General features: G+C 47.2%; 2 protein-coding genes across 2 annotated transcripts in view; both read left to right on the plus strand.

Annotated features, from left to right (window-relative positions):
* The window catches only part of LOC141127795 (uncharacterized), a 69,504-nt gene extending 62,054 nt beyond the window's left edge, over positions 1 to 7,450 (plus strand). Inside the window, 5 exon segments of the mRNA XM_073614575.1 lie at positions 947 to 1,539; positions 1,975 to 2,564; positions 5,701 to 6,400; positions 6,402 to 6,642; positions 6,645 to 7,450. Of these exon segments, the coding sequence (XP_073470676.1) occupies positions 947 to 1,539; positions 1,975 to 2,564; positions 5,701 to 6,400; positions 6,402 to 6,642; positions 6,645 to 7,450 (2,930 nt within the window).
* LOC141130156 (endogenous retrovirus group 3 member 1 Env polyprotein-like) overlaps positions 1 to 11,459 on the plus strand; it is a 12,947-nt gene extending 1,488 nt beyond the window's left edge. Inside the window, exon 2 of the mRNA XM_073618106.1 lies at positions 8,485 to 11,459. Coding sequence (XP_073474207.1) covers positions 8,842 to 10,881 — 2,040 coding nt within the window. The 5' untranslated portion in view covers positions 8,485 to 8,841 and the 3' untranslated portion in view covers positions 10,882 to 11,459. The remainder of the gene's footprint in view (positions 1 to 8,484) is intronic.
* Positions 11,460 to 15,473: the final 4,014 nt, after the last annotated feature.

Raw genomic sequence — 15,473 nt, forward strand, 5'->3', positions numbered from 1 at the left:
CACTTTGTGGTGAAGTGACCGTGGTCCTCTTCTAAGTGCGTTTTCTGGCCGGGAGACCGCGCCCAGGCCACTGACCGAGGGAAGCATTGTCTATTGTTCCTACTTGTGTTGAGGATTCAGACCCCTTACTGAATTCTCATCATCTACCCTACCCTCTGTGTCTGTCTTGGTGTCTGTTAGGTTATAAGAATGGGTGGGAAACATAGTGTTGAATCTCCCCTACAAACCATGATCTCCAACTTTAAGAAGGGATTTTCTAAGAACTGTAATTTAAAACTTAGCCCTGAGAAATTGATAACATTGTGTGAGAAAGATTGGCCCCGCTATGGAATGCGGTGGCCCCCACAGGGAACCTTTGACTTAGAGACCATTGACCGGTTATTTGAGAATATTAGGTCAGATTCACAGAAACATGACCAGATCCCGTACATAGACTGTTGGAGAAAAGTTATAGACAGAGATCCGCAGTGGATACAAGCTGCAAAAGAGGAACAGTGCAGAATCATGGTTATGACAAGAGTAGTGCCACTGACAAAACAAACAAAACACATATATTCTCAACCCGAAGAGACAGATCAACCTCCCCCATACGTAGAGGATTGGACCTCAGACAGTGACAGGTCAGAACCATGTCCGAATGCCCCACCCAGTAGACAAGAGGACTTAAGTTGTTGTCCACCTACATCAGATTCAGCAAGTTTGTCAATGACAAATCTCAGTAAATATACTCCTGACCGTAACACTCTGAGTATGAGTAGGACAGAAATAGGGAACTCAGTGGCAGCCAGTGGGCTCCCCAATCAAGTGTCCACTTCCACTCCGAGAAATCCCGATACAAATGGCTGAACTCTTGCCCCGTCCTTCAACATACCTCTGCAAATGCCCCTAAGAGAACAGGCGGTGGGGGGATGCCGGACTCTAGTTTACACCCCATTTACCACAACAGATTTACTGAACTGGAAGACTCATAACCCTGCCTATTCTGAGAAGCCCCAAGCTATGACAGATTTACTCCGGTCAATAATTCAGACCCATAACCCCACTTGGTCTGACTGTCAGCAACTTTTATTGACCCTCTTTAATACTGAGGAGAGACACAGAATTAACCAAGCAGCGCAGAAATATATGGAAGAATTAGGGAAGAATCAATGGGACCCACCGGCTTCGCTTGGGGACCATTATCCACGAACAGATCCCCAGTGGGACCCAAATGATAAAGGGGATATGGATAAACTTCACCTTTACCGGACAGCCATTATAGAGGGGATGAAGTCAGCTGGCAAAAGACCCACTAATCTCTCTAAAACTAGTGAGGTCCTCCAACAACCCAATGAAAGTCCAGGACAGTTCTATGAGCGACTGTGTGAAGCTTTCAGACTGTATACCCCCTTTGACCCAGAGGCAGATGATAACAAGAATTTGGTAAATACAGCATTTGTCAGCCAGTCTACAAGAGACATTAAAATAAAATTGCAAAAACAGGAGGGATTTGCAGGAATGAACATTTCCCAACTGTTGGATATAGCCACAAAAGTGTTTGTAAATAGGGACATAGAGACGAGACGAGAAGATGACTGAAGGATGAAAAAGAAAGTTGAATTACTAGCTGAAGTGCTGTCTGAAAAAGCTCAAAGAAACAAGGAGCGCTCCAATGGAGGCTTAAAGGGGGGGAGAGGAAGTTATGTGCAGAAGTTGGGAAAAAATCAGTGTGCATATTGCAAAGAGGAGGGACACTGGAAGCAAGACTGCCCCCAAAAGGGACCTGGGAGAAGGGGACCAGACCCAGCGAGAAGAGAAATGCGGGGAGGACAAGTCCAAAATGGACACTATGAGAGGAACAGGCAGGAAGATACCGACTTTGTGGGGTTGGCAGGCTCAGTATATCCAGATGAAGAACAATACTGACGCCAATCGGGCCCCATTCCATTGGGCCCCCAAGAACCAGTAGTGACCGCTAACGTAGGGGGCTTCAAGACCACCTTTATGATTGATACAGGGGCCCAACACAGTGTAATGACCCAACAAATAGCCCCCCTCTCTGACAAACAAATTACCGTTATTGGAGCCACAGGAAATAAAGTAAAAAGACCCTTCCTAACAGAAAGACTTTGTAGTTTGGGGGGGCATCGGGTCCAACATCAATTTCTGTACATGCCGGATTGTCCTATTCCCTTGTTGGGCAGAGACTTACTTACTAAACTCAGAGCACACATATACTTCCAATCCGACGGACAGGCTATCCTAAAATTGCCCCATCCCTCTGAAGCCCGCATTATGGTCCTCAGCGTACTGAAGGAGGAGGAATGGAGAATGTTTGCCCTTTCAGAAGAACCACTTCCTACCCCTAGGGGATTACAAGACATCCCGGGAGTATGGGCGGAAGGTAACCCACCTGGATTAGCCAGACACATTTCCCCAATACTTATTGAATTAAAACCAGGAGCCACTCCAGTCAGCCTGAAACAGTACCCAGTCCCTCGAAAAGCCCTAATAGGAATACAAAAGTACTTAAACAAATTCCTACACTATGGAATTCTAAAACCCTGTCAGTCTCCTTGGAATACACCTAAATGAGGAGGGTGCAGATCTGCTGGGAATGAAGATGGCCAAAAAGTTAGAGGGGTTTTTAAACTAGGCGATGGGGGGGAGGGTCCAGAGACAGTGATAGCCAGCGCGGAAGATATTCCAGAGGGTAGTATTGGGGGCATTAGTGGTAGGTTAACCAAAGCACAAAAACACAAGGTGAGTATAGTAGCAAGTCCAAGTTGCAATCTTGAAACACCCAATACGAGGACAATATGCGACCGGTCTAAACTATGTGGCATGTTCACCAATGCCAGGAGCCTGGCGGACAAGATGGGTGAACTAGAGATACTGTTGTACAAGGAGGATTTGGATTTTGTGGGAATTTCAGAGACCTGGTTCAACAGCTCTCATGATTGGCTGGCAAACATTCAAGGGTATACCCTATACCACAAGGATAGAGAGGGTAAAAAAGGGGGAGGGGTATGCCTATATATCAAGAATAATGTACAAGTGAATGTGAGAGATGACATCACTGAGGGGGCTAGGGAGGAGGTGGAATCTTTATGGGTAGAGCTCCAAAGGGATGAAGCTAAGGGGAAAATAATACTGGGAGTATGCTATAGACCCCCTAACCTGAGGGAGGAAGTGGAGACGGATCTCCTATCACAAATTGGATTAGCAGCAAGGATGGGAAGTGTTATCATAATGGGGGATTTTAATTATCCAGACATGGGCGGAGGGAACCGCGCATTCATTTAAGGCTCGCCAGTTCCTTAGTGTCTTGCAGGACAATTTTATGGGTCAGATGGTAGACGCACCAACTAGAAATAACACATTACTAGATCTACTGATTACCAACAATACAGACCTGATAACAGATGTGGAAATACGGGGCAATTTAGGTAACAGCGATCACAGGTCAATTAGTTTCAGTATAAATCACACAAATAGGAGACATGAAGGGAACACAAAGACACTGAATTTCAAAAAGAGCCAACTTCCCTAAACTACAAACCTTGCTAAAAGGCATAAATTGGGATAAAATATTAGGAACAAAGAATACGGAGGAGAGATGGGTTTGCTTTAAGAGCATATTAAATAAGGGCATTAGCCAATGTATCCCATTGGGTAATAAATTTAAAAGAGCGAACAAACATCCTGGATGGCTTAACTCCAATGTAAAAATGCATATAAAAGCAAAGGAGAAGGCCTTCAAAAAATACAAGGTTGAGGGATCATCCACAGCATTCAGAATTTATAAAGAATGCAATAAGAAATGTAAGGGTGCAATTAGGATGGCTAAGATAGAACATGAAAGACACATAGTGGAGGAGAGCAAAAAAAATCCCAAGAAATTCTTTAAGTATGTAAACAGTAAAAAAGGGAGGACAGACCATATTGGCCCCATAAAGAATGAGGAAGGACATCTGGTTACAAAGGATGGGGAGATGGCAAAGGTATTGAATTTATTCTTCTCCTCAGTCTTCACGAGTGAATCGGGGGGCTTCAGTAACCAAAACTGCAGTGTTTATCCTCATGACACAACACAGGAAGCACCTACATGGTTAACAGAGGACGGAATTAAAATTAGACTTGAGAAACTTAACATTAATAAATCACCGGGACCAGATGGCTTGCATCCGAGGGTACTTAGGGAACTCAGTCAGGTGATTGCCAGACCGTTGTTCCTAATTTTTACAGACAGTCTATTGACTGGAATGGTACCAGCTGATTGGAGAAAAGCCAATGTAGCACCAATATTTAAAAAGGGCCCAAAAAACATCCCTGGGAATTACAGACCAGTTAGCCTAACATCAATAGTATGTAAACTCTTGGAGGGGATGATAAGGGACTATATACAAGATTTTAGTAATAAGAATGATATCATTAGCAGTAATCAGCATGGATTCATGAAGAATCGTTCTTGCCAAACCAATCTATTAACCTTCTATGAGGAGGTGAGTTGCCATCTAGATAAAGGAAGGCCCGTAGACGTGGTGTATCTGGATTTTGCAAAAGCATTTGACACAGTTCCCCATAAACGTTTACTGTACAAAATAAGGTGCGTTGGCATGGACCATAGGGTGAGTACATGGATTGAAAACTGGCTACAAGGGCGTGTTCAGAGGGTGGTGATAAATGGGGAGTACTCAGAATGGTCAGGGGTGGGTAGTGGGGTTCCCCAGGGTTCTGTGCTGGGACCAATCCTATTTAATTTGTTCATAAACGACCTGGAGGATGGGATAAACAGTTCAATCTCTGTATTTGCAGACGATACTAAGCTAAGCAGGGCAATAACTTCTCCGCAGGATGTGGAAATCTTGCAAAAAGACCTGAACAAATTAATGGGGTGGGCGACTACATGGCAAATGAGGTTCAATGTAGAAAGATGTAAAATAATGCATTTGGGTGGCAAAAATATGAATGCAATCTATACACTGGGGGGAGAACCTCTGGGGGAATCTAGGATGGAAAAGGACCTGGGGGTCCTAGTGGATGATAGGCTCAGCAATGGCATGCAATGCCAAGCTGCTGCTAATAAAGCAAACAGAATATTGGCATGCATTAAAAGGGGGATCAACTGCAGAGATAAAACGATAATTCTCCCGCTCTACAAGACTCTGGTCCGCCCGCACCTGGAGTATGCTGTCCAGTTCTGGGCACCAGTCCTCAGGAGGGACGTACTGGAAATGGAGCGAGTACAAAGAAGGGCAACAAAGCTAAGCTAAAGGGTCTGGAGGATCTTAGTTATGAGGAAAGGTTGCGAGCACTGAACTTATTCTCTCTGGAGAAGAGACGCTTGAGAGGGGATATGATTTCAATTTACAAATACTGTACTGGTGACCCCACAATAGGGATAAAACTTTTTCGCAGAAAAGAGTTTAATAAGACTCGTGGCCACTCATTACAATTAGAAGAAAAGAGGTTTAACCTTAAACTACGTAGAGGGTTCTTTACTGTAAGAGCGGCAAGGATGTGGAATTCCCTTCCACAGGCGGTGGTCTCAGCGGGGAGCATTGATAGCTTCAAGAAACTATTAGATAATCACCTGAATGACCGCAATATACAGGGATATGTAATGTAGTATTGACACATAATCACACACATAGGTTGGACTTGATGGACTTGTGTCTTTTTTCAACCTCACCTACTATGGAACTATGTAACTATGTAACCTCTACTCCCAGTGCAGAAACCCAGAACAGCAGACTATCGTCCTGTTCAAGACCTCAAAGTGGTCAATCAGGCTGTTATGACCATCCACCCAGCGGTCCCGAACCCATACAACTTATTGGGATTAATACCGGGGGAGGCCACCTATTTCACAGTTCTGGACTTAAAAGATGCCTTCTTCTGTCTCAGAGTGGCAGAACAATCCCAGCGCATTTTTGCTTTCCAGTGGGAGGACCCAGAGACTGGGGGTAAGGGACAACTGACATGGACACGTTTACCCCAAGGATTCAAAAACTCCCCTACACTATTTGGGACTGCCCTGACCCAAGACCTAAAATCCTTCAAGTCTGACCCTGAGAATAGAGTCCTTCTTCAGTATGTGGATGACCTATTGATCGCTGCCAAAAATAGAGAAGAGTGCCTTCAAGCCCCTAATGAACTGTTACAATTACTGTGGGAGGCAGGTTATAAGGTGTCCCGGAGAAAGGCGCAGTTATGCCAAGAGACTGTAAAGTACCTGGGATTCAGAGTATCACAAGGACAGAGACAATTGGGAGAAGGCAGGAAAGAGGCTGTTTGTCAGATTCCCACCCCAACTACCAGACGGCAAGTACGTGAATTCCGGGGGGCGGCAGGATTCTGCCGAATCTGGATACCGGACTTTGCCACAAAAGCCAGACCCCTCTATGAATCCACAAAGGGGGAGAAAAGGAACCTTCCAATGGGGAGAACAGCAAAACAGAGCGTTCCAAGACATCAAGGCCTCCCTAATGCAGGCTCCTGCGCTAGGCCTACCAGATAGCCAAAAAGTCTTCTATTTGTATGTCAGTGAAAAACAAGGAATAGCAGTAGGAGTCCTGACACAATACTCTGGGTCTTGGCAGCGCCCTGTAGCATACCTTTCAAAACAACTGGACACTGTAGCTCAGGGATGGTCATCCTGCAGCGGGCTATCGCAGTAACAGCCCTTCTTGTGGCCGAAGCTGATAAGTTGTCATTAGGTCAGGAGACTTATGTCCGAGTCCCACACCAAGTACAGGCATTAATGGATTACAAGGGGAATCACTGGTTTACTAACAGTCGAATGGTTAAATATCAAGCTATGCTGTGTGAAAATCCTCGTATCCACTTAGAGACTGTAAACACTTTAAACCCAGCCACTCTGCTCCCCACCTCACAAGAACCCCTAACTCATGACTGTCTTCAAGTAATGGATGAAGTATATGCCAGTCGACCAGACTTGAAAGACAGCCCCTTAGAAAAATCAGATGCCGAATACTTCACTGACGGGAGCAGCTTTGTGAAAGATGGGGTCCGCTATGCAGGCTACACAGTTGTCACACTGGAGGCGGTGGTAGAGACAGGATCTTTACCACAGGGAACCTCGGCACAGAAAGCAGAACTGATTGCACTAACTAGAGCATTGCAGTTGGCTGCGGGACTAAAACTAAATGTATATGTGGACTCCAAATATGCTTTTCTGACCCTTCATGCACATGGAGCCCTGTATAAGGAGAGAGGACTTATTACATCTGGAGGGAAGAGCATCAAATATGGGACAGAAATACTAGAACTGTTAGAAGCAGTATGGGCCCCCTCTGAAGTCGCAGTGATACACTGCAGAGGCCATCAAAAGGGAGACACCCGAGTGGCGAGAGGAAATAGGAAAGCAGATCAAGCAGCCAGAGATGCAGCATGTCAACAACCTCTACAACAGATAATGGCCCCTGTCTCCTGTCCCACTTTCTGAATGGGATCCAATTTACACAAAGGCAGAACAGGAATGGATAAAGACGGAACCGGGGGAGTACCGGGAAGACCAGTGGTATCAACTGCAGGACGGGAGAATTGTTGTCCCAGCTGCTGTAGCAACTGAACTAGTGACAGAATTTCACAAGGGGACACACATGGGAAAAACAGCCATTGAGAAAGCCCTAGAGAGACATTTTTATATTCCCCGGCTACCCACATTGGCACAAGCTGCATCCAGCAGATGTGTAGAATGTACCCGCAATAATCCAAGACAGGGACCTATACCAACCCCTGGAGTGCAAGCTATAGGTGCCTCACCGATGGAAGAATTGATGGTTGACTTCACTGTCATGCCCCCTGCAGGTGGATACAAATATTTGTTAGTAGCAGTCTGCACCTATTCAACCTGGGTAGAAGCATGGCCCACGCGGACTGAAACTACTAAAGAAGTGGTTAAATGCCTGACTCAAGAGATAATCCCCAGATACGGAATCCCCTCTGCCATAGGCTCAGACAATGGCCCGGCCTTTGTCCACAAGTGCCTCCAGGAATTAGAAACAGCACTTAAGATTACTTGGAAACTACACACCGCATATAGGCCACAAAGTTCTGGAAAAGTTGAACGGATGAACCGCACACTCAAGTCACAACTGGCCAAGCTCTGTCAGGATACCCAAATGAAATGGACCTTGATGTTGCCCATTGCTTTACTGAGAATTCGGAGTACCCCAACAAAGAGGACGAATCTGTCCCCTTTTGAGGTACTGTATGGTAGGCCCCCACCCATCATTAGAGGGATAAGAGGAGACTTGCATCAGATAGGAGGGGTTGTTAACAGTGAACTGATACAGAAACTTGGGGAAAGTATGCAGGACATAGGGAAATGGGTTCAAGAGAAACTTCCCATAAGCTTGTCGAACCCAGTACACCCCTTCAAACCAGGAGACACAGTGTGGGTAAAGGAGTGGAACTTAACCCCACTAGGGCCAAAATGGAGAGGTCCTTACACTGTTCTGCTATCTACCCCAACAGCCATTAAGGTAGCCGAGGTGACACCCTGGATACATCACTCCAGGGTAAAACGAGCTGCTGACCTCACAGACTCCTGGCACAGTACAGTAGACCCCCAAGATCCTTTGAGACTGAGATTGACCAGAGAAATCAGAAGGAAGAACCCCAGCCCTGTGTTCAGCACACCCCTGGAAGCTGCTGAATTTACGCACGGCAGAAGATAGACAGACTGCAGCCCTGCGGCCAACACACTCCTGGAAGCTGCTGGCTCAACGCACGGCGGAAGATAAAGGATATCTACTAAGCTCTGCTCCAACCACAGCCCGAACGCTGGTTGGTCTACGCACAAGCTGAAGCTTGAGGATATTCATCGGTGTAATGTTTACTAAAATCGTTATAATGAGACTGTTGATAGTCATAATAGTGATACTGACTGGGTTAAAAGAGGGAGAGAGTAACTCATGTGACCCTTGTATAAAGACCACCAGAGTAGGATCCGTAACTACCAAGATGTTACTGTGGCACTCCCATTATCAATGCAAGGGCACAGAGACTGGTACTTGCATACATAATGGGACTACCTATTCAATGTGCTCCGTTGAAAATCAGATAACCTGTTATGACCCCACTTATGCACCCTATAAAACCTGGCTAACCGTTCGGAGCTTTAGTTCCACCGGTAAGCTGATAAACCATACACTGATCACTGACCCCAGCACTGCAGCAACCCTGATTTTTGATGTGTGTTCTGCCATCAACCTCAACCACTTCCCAAGGGGAGGGTGTGGAGGATTAGGGTGGGAAAGAGAGTATTTGAGAAATGATAGGTACATCTGTTCAGGGAAACTGGGACCTAGCTGCGCAAATGAGGAATGGAACTTCTGCCCCAACTGGAGGTGTGCTGCTTGGGGAACATGGGGAATGAAAAATCAGGATGCCATTCTACAATCTTTAGCTGGTTCATCCAGCTGCACAGTGGGAAGTTGCACCCCTGTGAATTTCACCATACATAACCCTGTCCGGTTTTTAGCACAATGGGGAAATAAATTTGGAGTTCATATTTATGGTAAAGGATCAGACCCCGGTACAGTTGTGTATGTCTCATTGGAGACTGAACATACAAAGAGTGCTAATCATCAGCTATTTCATTCCCTATATGAAGAGCTAGCCACTGGTATGGAAATACCCCCTAGCACAAAGAACCTGTTCATTGAACTGGCAGAAAGTGTGGCTGACAATTTACAAGTAACAGATTGCTATGTGTGTGGAGGAACTAACACGGGAGATCAATGGCCTTGGGAAGCCAGGGAAAAAGATTATGATGTGCCATTCAGTGCCACCTCTGAGCAGCCCCCTGAACAAATAAGGTCAGAATGGCACCTGAAAACATCAATAATTGGGAAATATTGTATAGCCAGGTCGGGTCCCCAGTATAGAACACATGTAGGAGAAATGGCCTGTTTAGGACAACAGTTTTATAACAACACTTCGAAAAGTACATCCTGGTGGAGTGATACAAACGTACCGGTGCCTGACCCACACCCCTTTACCAATTTCACTCATCTAAAAGGGCTATGGGAAAATCTCACCAAAGAATCTAACTGGAAGGCCCCAGAAAACTTGTACTGGATTTGTGGGAATAAAGCCTATTCAGAGCTCCCCCAAGACTGGTCAGGAGCCTGTGTCTTAGGCACATTAAAACCCTCATTTTTCCTTCCACTGGGGAATAGGGAAGAACTGGAAGTCCCTGTGTACATAGGTTCAATGAGGAAGCGGAGGTCATCTAGTCTGAAGATAGGAAACTGGAAAGATAATGAGTGGCCCCCAGAACGTATCGTCCAGTATTATGGTCCAGCTACATGGGCCGAAGATGGTAGTTACGGTTATAGAACACCAATTTATATGCTTAATCGAATTATAAGGTTACAGGCTGTATTAGAAATAATTACTAACGAAACTGCTGCTGCCTTAAATTTGCTTGCTAAACAAGGAACTAATTTACGTGCTCACGTGTATCAGAATAGACTTGCCTTAGACTATCTGTTAGCTACTGAGGGTGGTGTCTGTGGAAAATTTAATCTGAGTAATTGTTGCTTAGAAGTGGACAACACAGGAAAAGTAGTTGAGGAAATCACTGGTAGAATGAAAAAGTTAGCTCATGTGCCAGTCCAGACATGGGATGGTCTCAATGCTGGTAGCTGGTTCGGAGATTGGGGTTTCCCCAGTGTATATGAGGTAAAGGCTATATTGGGGATCGTTGTAGTAATACTCGTAGCATGTCTGCTGCTGCCCTGTCTGATTCCCCTTGGGACTAGAATGATCCAGAGTTTCATCGAGGCCACTGTTGAAAGAAAGGCTGCGACCCATATTATGGCTATGTGGAAATACCAGCCACTAACCCCCCCCCCCCGGGACTAAATAAAAATCTCAGTCACATTGGGCTCTGATCCATTAGAAAGCAGAACTGTATGTTATTTAATGATGCTTAATCTCGCTCATATTAATCGCTATGATTATGATCAAAGGGGGGAATGAAGTGGGAACGGGGATCAGGTTATATGGCCATGGTTATGTGTGTAGTAAGGCTGATTTAGAATTTCAGCTAAGAAGCCATTCCTATATACTATGTTAAGAACATTTGTGATATCTGTAAACCTGACAGGCTGTGGTTAAGACACTGAATTCACCCATTCCCCCCCCTTAGCATAGCCATCTGTGCTCAGCACACTTTCCTGTGTCCAGAATATGTCAAGCTGATTAACAGGATAGATAAGGAAACCGCAAGAGCAAGGCTTGCAAAAGAATTCGCTTTGCTAAACTGCTTTGCATCAATAAGAGTAGGTTGACTGTTTTAAAAGATTAGAATGTCTTGTAACGGAAATGTATTGTGTGTTCGCTTGTGACGTAATATGATGAAAATTATATGTACACTGTATTCACTGTATCTGACACTCTTGGCATGTAGACACGAGTCGGGTCAGGAGCGTCCATTCTTTCTGGCCAGAAGAGTGGAATAAATCTCGCATACCAGAGTTCTTTGTCCAATAATGTCATTACCGATATACTACCTAATACTTGCTACTTTAGTGGCAGAGTCATACCAAATGTTGTTAGTGGACCTCCAGACAGTACATGACTTCCCTAGGCTGGTTAATAAACGTAGAGAAGTCATCCTTAATTCCGGCCCAGAAAGTGACATATCTGGGATACGACTTTTGCTCGGTAGACCAAAAAAGTTTTTCTTCCACAGGAGAAGATTACAAAAATGATCCAAACTATGTCAGCGTTACAGACCAACCAGTAGGTCTCACTGAGACAGGTTTTGAGAGCGGTGGGTCTGATGACCTCATGATTTCCCGCAGTACCATGGGCAACATTTCATCAACGTCCATTACAACTGTTTCTATTAAGGAACTGGGATAGAGACGCAAAGTCCCTGGAATCAAGGGTCTGGATACCCAGCAGGGTAAAGAGAAGCTTGTGGTGGTGGAGGACAAACCTGCACCTAACAAGAGGTCTCCCATGGTCCATTCCTATATCCCAAAGGATCACTACGGATGCGAGTTCCTGGGGATGGGGGGCCCACCTCAGCAACGCAGTGGCACAAGGAAAGTGGTCCTCGAGGGAAGCAAGGGCTTCATCCAATCAGAGAGAGCTGCTAGCAGTTCAGAGAGCCTTGCAGTCATTTCAGACGGAAATCAAGGGTCACAATCTCCAAATTCTATCCGACAATATCGCGACAGTCGCGTACCTCAACAAACAGGGAGGCACGAGGAGCCAGATACTTCAATCTATTGCCCAGGAGATTTTATCATGGGCAGAAGGGAATTTAGCTTCAATTACAGCAGTGCACCTGAAGGGGACACAAAATTGTCTGGCAGATTATCTCAGCCGCCACCGAATAGATCGAGACAACTGGTCTCTTCATCCCAAAGTCTTTTGCGGATCTCACCAACAGATGGGGATGTCCCGAAACTGATCTGTTCGCAAATCAGAACAACCGCAAGACAGACAGAGAGGCCCGGAGCAAAGTGAAACGATCGGTGCAGGGCCGGCATGACAGTGCTGGGGATGGCACAGTTATTATGGGATTAAAGATTCTGGCCCCTTTAAGGATAAGGGAGGGGCTGAGGGAGCAGTGAGGGGAAGTAGAGCAGGAGGGGGGAAGTGATGTCATTCGAAGAGCGGCGGTGGAAGAAGATTCATCACAGCTCCTCACCGCTCTTCAAATCAGGCATTTTTATCCCCTTCTAAGTTGATTAGTGTCCAGGATGGCAGCGATGGAAGGATTTCTGGATGATCTGAGAGCGGCGGTTGCCGCTCACGGCACGGACTGGCTGCAGCAGCAGCTTACACAGATAGCTGGGGAGAGAACAGCGGCGAGCGGGGGGGGGCGCCCCACCTCGTGCTCGGCGGTCCCGGCCTCCTGAGAGGTACAGCCCAGCTTCAGGCCCAAGTGAGTCCCGGGGGAGGGGAGGACCGGAGGACAACAGGGATCCCCAGAGTATGGTTAGTGATCGGCCCCCTGTGACCAGAGCAGGGGAAGCAAGGGGAGCCAGTCGCAGAGGCAGAGGGACAAGTGCCAGGACGCCCAGCAGACCACGTGGCTCTTCCCCCCAGCGCGTCGCAGGTGCATGACATTGAGGGATGGAGCAGCAGGGATGGAGAGGAGGAATGACACCAGAGAGAGGGGATCAGCCTGCCAGGAGACAGCACAGATGGCTGGGTCGGCTAGCAACACTCGGCAGCATAGGAGTGGGTCAGCGAGGAATGCAGGGTCGGGCTCCAGTGCAGCCAGCAGCCAGGTGTTAAGTACCCCACCACACGGAAGACGCAGAGGTTCAGCTAGGGGGGCATCTAACGGGTCTGGCGGTACTTCTGAAAGAGAAGGCCGTCCTCAGCACCGCAGACCCTCGGCACCCAGAGCAGTCGCGCCTGGGGTGCAATAGGCGATCGTCAGGAATGAACCCAGTGATGACCGATCAGAAGGGGAAGTGTCCGGGTCGGATGGAGGAGAAGACAAACGACTTCCTGCGGCGGTGGTTCCAGGAGTGGCGGCTGTTTGGCCCAGTCCAGGGCAGCCCGGTGAGTCAGATTCTTCGAATTCTTTTACATCTTTATTACATGCCTTATTGGGTCAAGGAAAACAGGGGGGACTACAGCATACAGGGGGGGAAACAGGGTCGGGGGTAACTGGGCCTACCTTAGCTACACCGACAGTGGGGGTACCCGGGTCTGGGAACGCGGGATTAAGGGAGCTGTTAGTCGGGCTGAAGGAGCTAGTGACACGGGTTGAGGCAGGGACGAGTGGTAGTCCCGCAAGAGCATGGACGGCACCTACCCTTCCGCAGACAGGGGGGACACGCAGGTCACAGGCGTTCTATCTGTGACACCGGTAGAGGATGTCAGCCCGACAGTAGTGGCCACGACTTCGGGGGGTCAAGGTAAGACGGGCGAAAAAAGGCCGGATTCAGTTAGGTTGGCAGATGCGGCTAGGAGCGAAGTGTACGTGTGTTTTGAGGGACCTTTGGGAGTCCATTTAAAGACGGAGATAAAGGAAAAGATATGGAAGGGCGAATACGTGGAAATTTTCACGTTATTGCCGTTGGAAAAATTTAACCTGGATAGGTTAAAACCAGTGGAATGCAAGAAGGAGGATGAGGAAAAGCGGAGATATCGCTTAATTCCACGTACATTTGCTAATTGGCTGCAGGCGTTTGCCATTTTAGCAAGTGTGGTAGGTGAAAAGGCACCAGAGAATTGCTCTGCGTTATTTGTTTATTTGGAAGCTATTAGCGAAGCCCACAGGACGTATGGCGGCATGGCTTGGCTACGGTATGATGAACAATTTCGTCAGCGGATGGCGGTAAGACCAACTCTGCGCTGGGACCATAAAGACATAAGCCTATGGATGAGGTTGATGACGGCGGCGAGGGCCCCGAATCAGTTTTTTCAGGCAGGGGTCGGAGGTTCCGCAGCTCAAGGACAACCGGCAGAAAAAAGATGGGGTTACTGCTGGCAGTTCAACGAGGGCACCTGCAGATTTGGATGCAATTGTCACTTTAAACACATGTGCTGCGGCTGCGGGGGATCTCATGCGCTGTCCAAATGTTTTAAAAAAGGAAAAGGTCGGGTTGGAGATGCTTCGGGTAAGAGGGAGGACCCCGGTGCGGGTGGAAAGGATGCTTCCTTTCCTCAATAGATATCCCGATCGTACAGCGGCTGCTGTATTAGAAGCTGGATTTACGAGCGGTTTTCGGATTCCGTGTTCTTTGACAACAACACCGCCAGAGGCTCAGAATCTGAAGTCGGCAATGCAACATCCAGCGATAGTGGCCGAGAAATTGGGGAAGGAGGTAGCTTTGGGCCGCATGGCGGGCCCGTTCAAAGATTTGCCACTGCCGGATTTAGTGGTCTCCCCTTTGGGAGTGGTTCCCAAAAAGGAGCCCAATAAGTATAGGCTCATACACCACCTCTCTTTTCCAAAAGGGGGGTCGTTCAATGATGCCATTGCTCCAGAAGAGTGTGCGGTGACATCCTTCGACGCGGTGGTGGCGTGGGTACGGAAGTATGGGCAGGGTGCCCTAATGGCTAAGTCTGATATAGAATCGGCTTTCCGGTTATTGCCGGTGCACCCGGACAGTTTTCGGTTACTAGGCTGTAATTGGGAAGGGGCTTACTATGTGGATAGATGCCTACCCATGGGATGCTCTATATCTTGCGCCCTTTTTGAGACATTCAGCTCCTTCCTGGAATGGGCAGTTAGGGATGTCGCGGGGATCAACTCAATCATCCATTATTTGGATGATTTTTTATGTGTTGGCCCAGTGGGCTCCAAAATTTGTGCGGTTCTGTTGGGTACACTGCAACACCTGGCGGAGCGTTTTGGGGTTCCCTTAGCTCCTGAAAAAATGGAAGGTCCGACGGTGACTATAAGGTTTTTGGGCATTGAGATAGACTCAACTAAGATGGAGTGCAGGCTTCCGACGGACAAGCTGATGCAGTTGCAG

The sequence above is a fragment of the Aquarana catesbeiana genome, linkage group LG02 (genome assembly GCF_042186555.1).
Source record: "Aquarana catesbeiana isolate 2022-GZ linkage group LG02, ASM4218655v1, whole genome shotgun sequence".
Lineage (NCBI taxonomy): Eukaryota > Metazoa > Chordata > Amphibia > Anura > Ranidae > Aquarana > Aquarana catesbeiana.